The following is a 12189-nucleotide window of genomic DNA, read 5'->3' as shown; positions in this document are numbered from 1 at the left end:
TTAATAATTTCAATTTTCAACTATTACGACAGTTCTCTGCCATTTATGAGGCCTAATTCGCATCACTCGAAAATTGGTGTCCCGCAGTTTCCTCGTTTTAGACTTTGGATCGAGTTCCTTCTATGCATGAGATCTACAAATGTCAATGACCGACTGTCCGGCGTTCCGCCTTTTCCGCTGTTTCCTCGTTTTAGCGCCTACTTTGTGATCTACAGTTAGGTCAATGACCAACTGTTCCGCGTTCCGCGTTTTCCTCTGTTTCAGCGCTAGGAATCGAGGTTTCCCGCTTTTTCCGCAGTTTCCGCGTTTTAGGGGCCATTTCCGCGAATTCCGCGTTTTCCGCAGTTTCCGCGTTCCCTCCTTTTAGGGTTACCCAGTTGAGTGTTGTTTAGAGTTGCCCGTTTTTGTGTTGAAGGAAGGATTTGCAAGTTTGAGATATTTATAACGAATTGGAAGCAAGATTATTCTTTGCGAATCACAATGTAATGACATGAATCTTCCATGCTCGCACATGCTGTCCATTTTCACTATGTTTATCCAGTTTCATGAACCAGCGTCTGACGAAATGTAAGTTTTTCATTAACCTTCTTCAGCAGGGCAATACTCGATATACTACTCACAATAAACCAGAAGAAGCAACGAATCATCTACAACAGTGAATATAATATTGGAGTTACCAAGGAACTAAACAGTTAATTGTATACCATTTATTATAAATGCAATATCACCATTTCATTCCTTGTTTTCTAATGGTTTGTTTGCTGTTGTTGTCCCAACATTGTTTGGGACACAAATTCAGAGTCACTTTTCTTCAAAATGCAACATGCTCCTTCAGTATAAAAGTAGGTTCGATTCTTTATTGAATTCACTTACTAAAATATGATACCTTTTTCTACTTCAGCTCTCTCGTGGATGACATCCTTCCACTATTTCAATTCCATCCAGCCAATCATATCCGTCGTATTCGGTCGATACAGAGCCATAAGTACAATCAAACGTTCGAGACATTTCCATGCAACACAACGAATGCAAACCATCGCGTGTCCACAACAAGGTTTGAACTCATGAATTATTGTATTGCCATATTGATCCAGACTTCACTTGAGTAGGCCTACCAGATACATCATGGTAGATACGTCTAATTAGTCTAGTTATCGTGAAATGCTGGTAATATAAACTGTGAAATGTTTCCATGCTCACATTTTATTTGTAATCTCAATTCATAGTTTTACCGAAAATGCTATGGGAGAAGTGTATCGTGCGAAACGAGCCAAGCTTGCTGTGCAGACAGTTCTCACGCTTGTCAGGATCAACTCTGATTTGATATGGATTGAACTTGACTGAGTTGTATTTCTTTATAATCCTGAATTTAATTTAATTTTAAGTTTTTGCGGATTCGGTAGTTCTAATTTGATGAAACTGTGTAGTCATCATTCTAATTGCAATGTAAGCTAATACAATTTAGAGAAGCTGAAATTTTTTTTAACTGTTCCACTTTGATTTGATCAGTTTGGTTTTCAGGTATTTTGTGTCTGACGTCGGCGACGAGTCATATTTCTTCAAGACAAAAGCATACGGCCACATGACCACCGTCTACAATCCGCTTCGATCGTTCAGTGTTTTAGAACCAGTGCGACCAAGCGGATGCGCCAGAAATGTCACAGCAACTGTCGAGACGAGTTCAAAACAAAAGTATGATTTTATTTTCATTATTTTGGAAACTTGAATCTATTCTTTCGGAATTTATTTTTCAGAAGATGCTTCGTGGCCCAGAATGGAGGCTTTTTCGACACCAAATCCGGGCATTGTCTCGGCAACCTGGTTAGCGATGGCAAAGTCGTTCAGACGTTTGATGGGATCTTGAACGCAAATTTTGGGATCACAAAAAACGGGACCATCGTAACTGGGTAGGATGCGGGTTCTTTCATTGCTTGTTTAATGGTCCATACGGGGTTGTAATGACTTGAGTCGTGACCAGGACACCATGAGGTAACAAATGCACGAGCTGTGACGACAGCAAAATGTCTGTAGTCATTGAGCTACATCCCTAATTGCTGGATATCTTTTACTACCCGGGTTTATCAATCCACAGTATATGGTAAATCCAGATTTCAGCAGTCAACTTTTTGGCCTCGACCCTAAGATTTTCATTGCGTCACATAGATCCCTTGGACGGTAGACCGAGCCCTTCCGAAGGGTTCATGGACTACAATTTAGGAATTTAGCGATGCACACTTGTTTTGTCGCTTCGTGCAGATTCCTTTCAATACTTGCTAACATTTCTATCTAAAACTTTCATAAAAGTCTATATTTTGAAAAAGCCTTATTTTAAGCATATGGTTCCCGAAATGTCAAAAATAACGCGGCCTGGTCATGTCTCTTAAAAATGGAAAAGAATTCGACTCAACTCAATATCAGTATTGACTCTACTAATGGTGTTTGTGGCATTCATGCTCTTTGTCGACTTCTATGGTCATTTACACCAGGCCGATATTCCTTATTTTTGATTCTTGTATCGAGACATTCAATATGACTTAATCTCCTGATATCTGATATCTATCTGCAGTTATCTATCTGCTGATGAGGTAAATAGATTGAACTTCAAGCAGTTGGTTGGAGGGGCGATATGGCTCGTCAGGAACGGTGAGTTTCTGTTACTGTGTACTTTCTGCCTACTGTCTACTTCTGCATTACTCGAGACTAGGACGGCCCAGACAGGCATTTCATTGTAACTTCGAAAAACAGTAAAGTCACCACATGATTGGTATTTCGACTATCAGTAGGCCTACTGATATTCGTAAAATAGGGACAAATACGGTTGAATGTAAAGAAAATTACTATATTATGAATGCGAGGCATCCTATATTACCCAACCATGGTGGTTTGAACACAGGGTCGTGAGTAGGGCTGGGCACAATGATTCGAGTACTCGAATCTGAATCGAGTATTAATTTTAATGATTCGAGTCGAGTAGTAAAAGACGATTTTTTCGAGTACTGAAATTATACGCTCCTCACCACTGAAAGTTGATTTACCAACGAGGAGTTTATCAACGATCAACGAGTTTATGCTAACTTCACTGTTGAAGCCTTGAAACCTTGATTGGCCGTATCGCAGCATACGAAACATGAAGTACAAAGTTACGTTACTGGAAATAGCACATTTCCGAAGTCATGATCATCCCACAATATTGTCACCAAGTGCAATGAAATCGGTATGGTCGAAAAAAATAACAAAGTATCCCTAATATGATGGATAACAGGCATTATATTCTTTGTGGTCGCTTAAAAGGTACATATTTGAACGTTGACAAATAATATTCTGCTATGACGTCATAATGAGTGATACTCGATTACTCGACTCGACTCGAAGCATTTTACGTGATTCAGAATCGAATCACTCAGGTACTCGATTTTGCCCAGCCCTAGTCGTGAGGACTCCAGTCACAATTTTCCGATGACTCGACTTGACTCGAGTCATTTTCTCAAAATGCGCATGACTCAAACAAAGTCATATGACTCGAGCCTAAGACGGCTAAGACTGACATTTCATTGAAATTTCGTCTGTTATTACTGGTACATGAAAATGCTACCCGCAGAAACTGATATGAGTGAGGAAAATTATTACATTATAAATGCGAACCATATATATATTTGATATCACCAAACAGAGTTATAAAAAGTGGGTTTATCAAGACTTAAACTGGAATCTGAGCAGTCAACAGTCAACACAATGACTCGGACTCGAGACATAATACCATGACTCGGACTCGACCCTCTGCTTGCTGGCTTGACTCGGTGGTGAATTGAACATGACTCGACTTTACTCGAGTCAAACCCATAAAAGTGAGATGGACTTGTGACTCGGTTACAGCCCTGTTTAAACATCAGTTGAACTCGAAACTGAACAGTGAACGCAATGACTTGGACTCGAGTCTTGACACTGTGGCTCCTGCTTGAGCATTTGAAACCTGACTTAGAATCGGAGTTGACTCGGTTGTGGATCGAAAATGACTCGACTCGAGTCAAAACTGTCTTATCGCAGGACAATCGTACGTCGACGAATCTTTGAAATGTGAAAGCTCGGAGACCCAAACCACGGGTTCCTTGCGGTGAGAAAAGAGTTTCGTCTCTTTTAATTTTCTTTCACTTTTCATTTTATATAATTCCCATTTTCCAGAACATTCGTCGACGTCCAGTCGGCCAGGACTGCAATCGGTCACGATTCTCTCGGGCGCGTTGTTCTGGTCAACATCGAAGGTCAAACGAGGTCTCGAGGGGTCAACTTGAACCAATTCGCTAAGTGGGTTCCACAATGTTGGACGGATTCTATTCCCAGTCTAGTAATTGTCTCCTATCAAGTGCTGCGTAATACCAGGGTTGTAAGCAAGTCGCAAGGTCCCGAGGAACAAGTCAATTCTATATTGATAGGTTTGTCTTGAGATAAGTTGAGTCATTCTCAATTCACCACCGAGTTAATGACGAGTCCGCGTCAGAGCACAACGAGTCAATCCGAGTCGTATAACTGTTCATTATTCATTTTCGAGTTAATCCTGCAAAAGTCACTTTTTAGACTCTGTTTGGGTGATATTGAATTCCTCGCGTCCATAATAGTATCGAAATTTTCCTCACTTTATGCAGTTTCTGGCCCTGTTTCACGAACACCAACACTGATGGACGAAATACCAATCATGTGGTAACTTTACCGTTCTTCGAAGTTACAACAAGATGCCGGTCTTGCCTGTACGAGTGTCTAGTCATATCACTTGAGTACTGTACAAGGACTCGAGTACAAGTTGAGTCTATACATAAATAGCCTCGAGTCGAGTAATTTTCCAATGACTCAAGTTAACAAAAATCGCGACTCTGGTCATTACACCCTGCCTAATACATCAGTAATGATACAGTAATATAGTAATGACTATTTAGAAAATTCAAACATCCTTTTTTTTAAATGTTGACAGTCGTGCAGAATGATGTGTTCACTACGTCTATTTCGTGGCACTTTTTGAATATTATTACTTGTGAGGTTCGAACACTCTTTGACAGATATGTTAGTTCCAGGAATTAGTTGTAGCCTTGCGAAACACGTTTTCCGATGCTGAACTACAGCTATTCGAGATTTCAAGACTCTAATGCCACTTTTCAAGATTGCATGAAGTTCCATTTAATTTTACTAACTCGAAGACTTGTGCCCTTTATCAAGACTGCACAGTGCACAATAATGGATACGGAAACAGTGTTTGAAATGAAAAACAACTTAATAAAGTATGACAGAACAATGTAATTTAAAAAAATAACTCCTACAAGGGACACACAAAAAGTCGTCAAGGTGATTACATTACACTGCAATGAATATAGTCTGGAATGTACTACTCAAGTTTAGTACCACAGTTACCTATTTGGGAATTACGGTGTTGAAACTATATGTTTCGTGAATAAAATAGTTGAAAAGCTTCTTGGAGGCACATAACTTCAGTACACCAGTGAATAATATATTGATGTTAAAATGAACACAAATATTTTTGGCTGACACTCGTCAGGGGTAATCGTCAGCAACTAGTATACAATTGTACTGTTGCTATTGCTATCATTCGAAAGGAGCATATATTTGCGATAGTCGAATAAAAATCGACCTACATTTCCCATAACCATGGAATTGATCTTGTAGACTTCTGATCGACGAACTCAAACTTGTAAACGCGATCAACTTGGACGGGGGGGGTTCCGCGACCCTCGTTCTCAACGGTACTCTCGCAAGCTATCCTTCAGATCATTGCAAGTCCGACCCACAGTGGCGTTGCGCTCGAAAGGTCACGACCATACTGTGCGTGCATGATCTGGAATGCGAACCGACCTGCGTACATGGAGAATGCGACCGCGGCAGGTTTGATTTCTCCATGATCAACGACCATGATTTTATTTATTTATTTATCTTAACCTTTTGAAAAACTCCAGAAACGTTTATTTAATAAATATTTAGAATGATAAAATGATGTAGACGCAACACTTGTACTACATTACAAGTAGAAATAGCAATTAAAAATATCCTAAAATTACTCCAAGTGGAATTCAAAAATGACAGGGTGGGAATTACTCGGGTTGGGAAGCTGTAATGTCGATTCGACTTGTAAAAGTGACAAGAGCTTATCCCGAAACTGGTTTATAATCTTCAAAATACAAGGAAGAAGTATGTTTTGCCTAAAACGAGTAGTCCAAGTAAAAGTGATGAAAATCTGCTCCAAGCGTTTGTTGTAGATTGTATTTTTTTTCCAGGTGCCGATGTCATGACAATTTCAGAGGGCAACGTTGCGAAGAATTGTTCTGTCGACATCACAATTGCTCAAATCATGGCGTTTGTACGCCAGGTGCGGATCCGTTGCGATTATTTTTTCATTTTCTGGCGCTGAACTCTGATTTGTATAGGGCTATCGCGGGGATTTTGGGAGTCCCTGAAATAGTAGAGCTAACCAAGGTATCAGGTTTACCTTACTGGATATGTAATCCAGAACCTTCTACCTTCTTATCGTCATATCACAAAATCCAACCGGGATGCTAACAACCCTAACAGATTGTTTGATGGCATGGAAGGTTATGACTGTTAATGAGAGAATTAAAAAATATGAAATTCGGTCTATATATAGAGAAACACGCGTGAATTGGAGGTGCCACGATTATGCACGATCGTGCCACGGATATGCCACGATTACGCTGCCTACGTACCTGGCTTGCGTAATCCAGATTCAACATAAAGGCAATGTGGCAAAGTATGTGTAGCAATTGAAGTCTCAAGAAATCACTCTTTCCATATAGTTTAGTTCAAACCTTCCTTGTGGACATTGTCACATTGGCTGTCTCTGATCAACAGCCATAATCTTCCATGCCATCAAACTATCCGTTGGGATTACTAGCATTCAGGTTGCACTTTTTATTATTTTGTGATATCATGAAAGAGGGGGCGAAATTATTCGCTATCATAAAGAGAGGCGTGCCTAAAAAAGTTTGAGAACCACTGTTTTAGAATCTTAATAGAAGAACGTGGGTTTAAAGACAGCTAAAATGTATCATGTTTAACATTGTTTCGAATCATGACAGCAAATAGATATTTTTAATTAACCGTCACTTTCTCATAACCTAATATCAACTCATTCACTGAGCAGCCTTTATTAACAATGTAATTTAGAAATAAAATTAAAATACGCTGGAGAATATAGCTAAATGTTTTCACCCGGCCCGCCAACGTATTTATTTTTCTCATTTGGCCCGTGGAGGAAAATAATTGCCCACCCCTGATATTGAGAGAAACACGCGTGAATTGGAGGTGAATCGCTCAGAGCGCGAAATTTTTTATGGGTTGACGCGTTGACCGCTTCTTCGCGCCCTCCTTCAGATGCTTTCACGCCCGCCAGGTTGAGAACCTCTGATCTACAGGTGGAAATTGAACCAAATTTGATGTACAGCGTATTTTTTTAGTCATGCTAACAACAACCCTAGCCAGTAAAATTAAAAGAAAAGTTATTTTTGAACAACCCTACGGTACTGGATATTGATCATAGAGTGCTCGCCTGGCTTGAGGGGACTAGCACCTCAACAGAGCTATCTCGTGAATAGCTGCCCCCTCACCATGAAACTTTCACAGCTGCAAGGTGCCGCTATGCTGTAAATAAAATATCGCAAATTGTAGCTCTGGCACACAGAATCTGGATTTGACAGGTGAAATAGTGCTCTGACACGCCAAACGCTGTGCCTCAAAATTGCGCTGACCCTTTTACGATCTATCACCTGTTTTAGGAAGTAATAGCACAGCCCTACATACTGGTAAAATTTGTACAATGGTGTGCAACTCATCTTGAAGAAATTTAAAAATTCAATATGTTTTCAAAGATTTTGCTGTGAAGTTCAGTAACTAAGACCATGGTATACCTAGACCAAACGAAAACGAGCAAAATATAGATCCGAATGTCGACTTTTCAAAAAGCCATGAGCTGGTCTTTTACTACCATAATTTCGTATAAATTTTCGGTTTATGATGAAGCGGCATTACGAAATTTTACGATGAAGAAAGACACTATTACTAATACTAATACTAGTGGTATGCCTAGTGAAATTTAAATTGTTCTTAGACGGATGTATTTGCGACCCCGGATGGTACAGAGATGATTGTACGGCTCCGTGTGGACCCGAATATTTTGGGGTGAATTGCAGCCAACGATGTCGGTGCGAGAACAACGGTTCATGCGACGCAAAGTCCGGAGAATGTTCCTGCCTTCCTGGTTTCCTCGGAACAAATTGCGATCGAGGTTTGTTGCTATGTCGTGTTCGATTGTGACTGGATATCGCTGCCAGAGTTGAAAAAACAGAAGATTTCAGCTTTGCCAAAATAGATTAGAACTACAATGATAGCTACAGTTTTTTCCAATTTAGGTTAGAATTACAGCTACTCATTATTCCAAATTAGATTTGAATTAGAATTATAGCGACACATTTTTTTCCAAATTAGATAAGAATTATAATTATAGAGACATAGTTTCTTCCACATTAGATTAGAATTAGGATGATACCTACATGTTTTTTTTCAATATAGATTAGAATTAGAATGATAGCTACTAATTATTTCCGAATTAGACAGTTTCTTCCTAATTAGATTGCAATTACAGCTACAGTTGTTTCCGAATTATTTTAGAATTGTAGCTACAGTTTTTCCAAATTATATTAGAATTACAGCTACTCAGCACAATGCAGTTCTCCTTTAGCATTTTCAGAAGGGAGATTGGATTGCCGGATTCGAATTCGATTACCGGCATTTCGCTCTAATTAGACTAGAATTATGTGATTGTCCAAGTCTGGTCACTCGTTCTTGTTTCAGTTTGCCCTGTTGGGAGTTATGGTCGCGACTGTGCGAGTTTCTGTCACTGTGAAGAGTCCTGCCATTGTGATCCGGCCACTGGAGTGTGTGTCAACGTGACCGAGCAGATTTCGGAAGAAGACTCGGCTATGAGAGGTGAGATCCGTACTCGAGCACAGAAATCGTGACTGAACTCGCTAATTTCGTAGCTATAGCGTTGAAAAGATTCCCAAGAATGACTTTTGAGCATCATTTTTTTTTAATTTTACTGGCTACATACCGCAATTGTTAGGTTGCCTAAAAAACGCTGCATATCAAATTTTTCTCAAATCCGACCAATAGCGGCGAAGTTACAGAGTAGCAAATTTTTGATCAGAAGTCCTAGTATTTATGGCAGGACTATAACGAATAATGAACGATTTACAATTTTCTACTCTCATAGCCATGCTTCTAACAATTTTCTTAGGTAACCCTAGTGAACATGTGTCATGATGAATTATAAAGATTCGAGTCGTCTAGTAAATATGAGTTTTCTGAGTGCTGAGATACGCTCCTGATTGCCAATAACAGTAAATTTATGAACCAACATGATGGTTTTCATTCAATTATCCGTTACGGAAGTCTGTTACTTACAGCCTGTAAGCCTCGATTGGTCGCATCACAGCATATTATAAGCATGTAATGCTTATAATATATAGACAATACACATCTACTTGAGTAGCATCACCGAACATACCATTGATAACTTATCTTGACAAAGTTTGTATAATAATGGGCTGTAAGCAAGTCACAAGGTTCCGAGTCACGAGTCAATTTTGCTTTTATAGTTTTGACTCCAGTCGAGTCATTTTCAATTCACCACCGAGTCATAGTGTTGTGACTCGAGTCCAAGTCATCGTCTTCACTGTTCAGTACCGAGTTCAACTCGCTTCAATTCACTTTTGGGTGATATCAAAGACCTTGGTTGAGTTGGCTTCACAATTTACTCATTTTTCTCACTTTAAACATGTTTATTCAAACAGACAACAGGACAGTTTCTAGGGCTATTTTGCCCTTTTAAATTATAATTATCGGTCCTGATATACGAGACTTGAATAACTCTTATAGAATATGTCGACTCGAGTACAAGTAGAGTCAACGAAAAATTGCGAGTCATGTCTCGAGTCATTGCAACCCTCGTCAAATTTGTAGTTTCGTTTCAGTCTCTCAATGTATCGCCCGTAAAAACGGCAGAAAATTGGATCGTGGGATCGAAAAAACGAAATCCGAATCTTTGTGAGTTTTTGTTTGTATTTGTATGTTTGCGGAAACACTCATCTCGTATATTTACAGCCACTGGCTAGCGCTGCTGTGCACCACGGTCGGGATTCTTGCTCTAAGTCTCGCGTTGAACGTTTTCTTGATTTTGTCGCACGTTCGCGGCGTCACCGAGGACTGTTGCGCAACACAGCAATCGTCTCACGGCTATTTGCCTCTTCATAACAACGAAGATCGGAAAACGAGGTCGAAAAACGACAAAAATGCGACAAAACTGGCGCGTAGAAAACCGCGAAAATCTACAAACCAGTCGTCTTCAAAAGAAAGGAACTTTGAAGAAACGGCTTTGTTGTCTGGCCGCAATTTTTCCTAGATTTCTGTGTTTCTATGATTTCTAGTTCCTAAATTTCTTATTATGAACTTGCTTCAGTTCTAGTTGTTTTCAGGGCAAAATCGAGTGATTTGATATAGAATCGAGTATTATGGGGTGCGAGTATCATTCGCGAAAACGTTATAACTTTATGGAGGATGTGAAAAGTTCGAATATGTACCTTTTATGCGACCACTAATTTGGTATTTTTCGACCATACCTATTTCATTTCACTTAGTAACAATGATGTGGGTCTATCACAACTTCGCAGATATGTCATTTCCACTAACCTGCGTAGCTTCGTACATGTACGTACATTAGGGGTGTTCAAAAATGACTTTTTTTCTCAAATCGTACTTGCTACTTGATAAAATTGTTAGGTTACCTAATTTAAGCCTACACACCAAATTTGGTTCGATTGCAATCAGTAGCCGCATTGCTACAGGAGAACAAAGTTTCTATTTATGATATATAAATAAATAAATGAAAAATGGAATATTTTCTGTTCACCCCATGAAAGTGTTAAATTGTCTATAGATTGTTAGGTTGTCTATAGAAACGTTGTTCACCAAATTTGGTGAACTACGTTTCTATAGACAACCTAACACTTTCATGGGGTGAACAGAAAACTGTCAAATTTTTTGTTATTTATTTTTATATAATAAATAGAAACTTTCTTCCCCTGTAGCAATGCGGCTACTGGTTGGAATTGAACCAAATTTGGTGTGTGGGCTTAAATTAGGTGACCTAACAATTTTATCAAGTAGCAGTATGATTTGAGAAAAAAAGTCATTATTGAAGAACCCTCATGTACATGTTTTGTGGGCTGTGATAAGACGTATCGAGATAGTATCTTGATAATAGTACGGTAGGTAAATTAACTCTTACTGGCAAGCACTCGAAAAACTCGTCTCTCTTGAATCAGACTTGATGCTCGACTCAGGTTCAGGTGCTCGTATCCAGACTTGGACAACTAGAAAATTTTCAGCTTTTCCAAATTAGATTAGAATTAGATTACCAGCATTTCGCTCTAATTTAGTGAAATTAGAAACTAGAATTATCTAGTTATCCAAGCGTATACTTGGACAACTAGAAAAATTTCAGCTTTTCCAAATTAGATTAGAATTAGATTACTGGCATTTCGCTCTAATTTAGTGAAATTAGACAACTAGAATTATCTAGTTGTCCAAGTCTGCTCGTATCATTGCGCCCAGCCCTTGTTATTATGTGCCGAGATTTCTTTTTTTCTGAACTAAGTCGAGTTCTGGTTACTATGTGCAATAAAGTCCGCCCGATATTCGTCACTCGAACGTATGACGTCTCGAGTGCAATAACTTGGTGCCTTTTGTTTTGATGCATGAGAAGGCCGGATGTGACGTTTGCGCATTAGTAGAGAATGCGCCACACCAATGATCGTTTCCCGTCATATGCGTAGAGTCACAGCTCAGGCTAGTGTGAGAACGATTCCAATACGTCAGCTGAGTAGTGCTAGAGTTTGAATTAACTACGATCGAGTCAACCGGGAAGTTAGTTGAGAGCAGATAGTGTTTCCTCACGGCGTAGTTGAGGGATTGAATGTATTAAGCGTAGAAACGAGGCTTTAAATGAAAGCAAATTTTGCACGGTATGGCGTTAACTACGTAATATGAGCTCTTTGGAGGTACATAACTTTGATATACAATTGAATAATACTTTCATATTGCAATAAACTCGAATAA

The 12189-nt window shown here is 39.3% G+C and overlaps 1 protein-coding gene across 2 annotated transcripts; it reads left to right on the top strand.

The window, feature by feature from the left end:
• The first annotated feature begins 245 nt into the window (after positions 1-245).
• LOC145438507 (N-acetylglucosamine-1-phosphodiester alpha-N-acetylglucosaminidase-like) lies at positions 246-11810 on the top strand. Of its 2 annotated transcripts, XM_080315837.1 has the most exons (14): positions 252-567; positions 902-1054; positions 1522-1692; positions 1755-1907; positions 2567-2643; positions 4045-4111; positions 4180-4302; positions 5671-5886; positions 6276-6367; positions 8123-8299; positions 8866-9000; positions 10047-10119; positions 10177-11426; positions 11663-11810. In XM_080315837.1, the coding sequence occupies exons 1-13, from the start codon at positions 491-493 to the stop codon at positions 10472-10474; spliced, it is 1812 nt and encodes a 603-aa protein (XP_080171963.1). In that variant the 5' UTR covers positions 252-490; the 3' UTR covers positions 10475-11426; positions 11663-11810. The 2 variants fall into 2 exon arrangements, with proteins under 2 accessions (XP_080171964.1, XP_080171963.1); XM_080315838.1 differs by lacking the exon at positions 11663-11810 and having other exon boundaries at positions 246-567; positions 10036-10119; positions 10177-10318.
• The last annotated feature ends 379 nt before the right edge of the window (positions 11811-12189 follow it).

This window comes from Botryllus schlosseri, chromosome 5 (assembly GCF_051294905.1).
Source record: "Botryllus schlosseri isolate E-star chromosome 5, Bs_hap1, whole genome shotgun sequence".
Lineage (NCBI taxonomy): Eukaryota > Metazoa > Chordata > Ascidiacea > Stolidobranchia > Styelidae > Botryllus > Botryllus schlosseri.
The sequence above is the reverse complement of the archived record's forward strand: the minus strand, read 5'-3'. Positions and strand labels throughout refer to the sequence as shown.

Bases quoted from the DNA above. Each gene is read 5' to 3' on its own strand.
- LOC145438507 (XM_080315837.1), top strand. From the start codon at position 491: ATGAATCTTCCATGCTCGCACATGCTGTCCATTTTCACTATGTTTATC. The intron at 1,055-1,521 runs GTTTGAACTCAT...TTTGGTTTTCAG, and splicing joins CATCGCGTGTCCACAACAAG to GTATTTTGTGTCTGACGTCG. The intron at 4,303-5,670 runs GTGGGTTCCACA...TTGATCTTGTAG, and splicing joins AACTTGAACCAATTCGCTAA to ACTTCTGATCGACGAACTCA.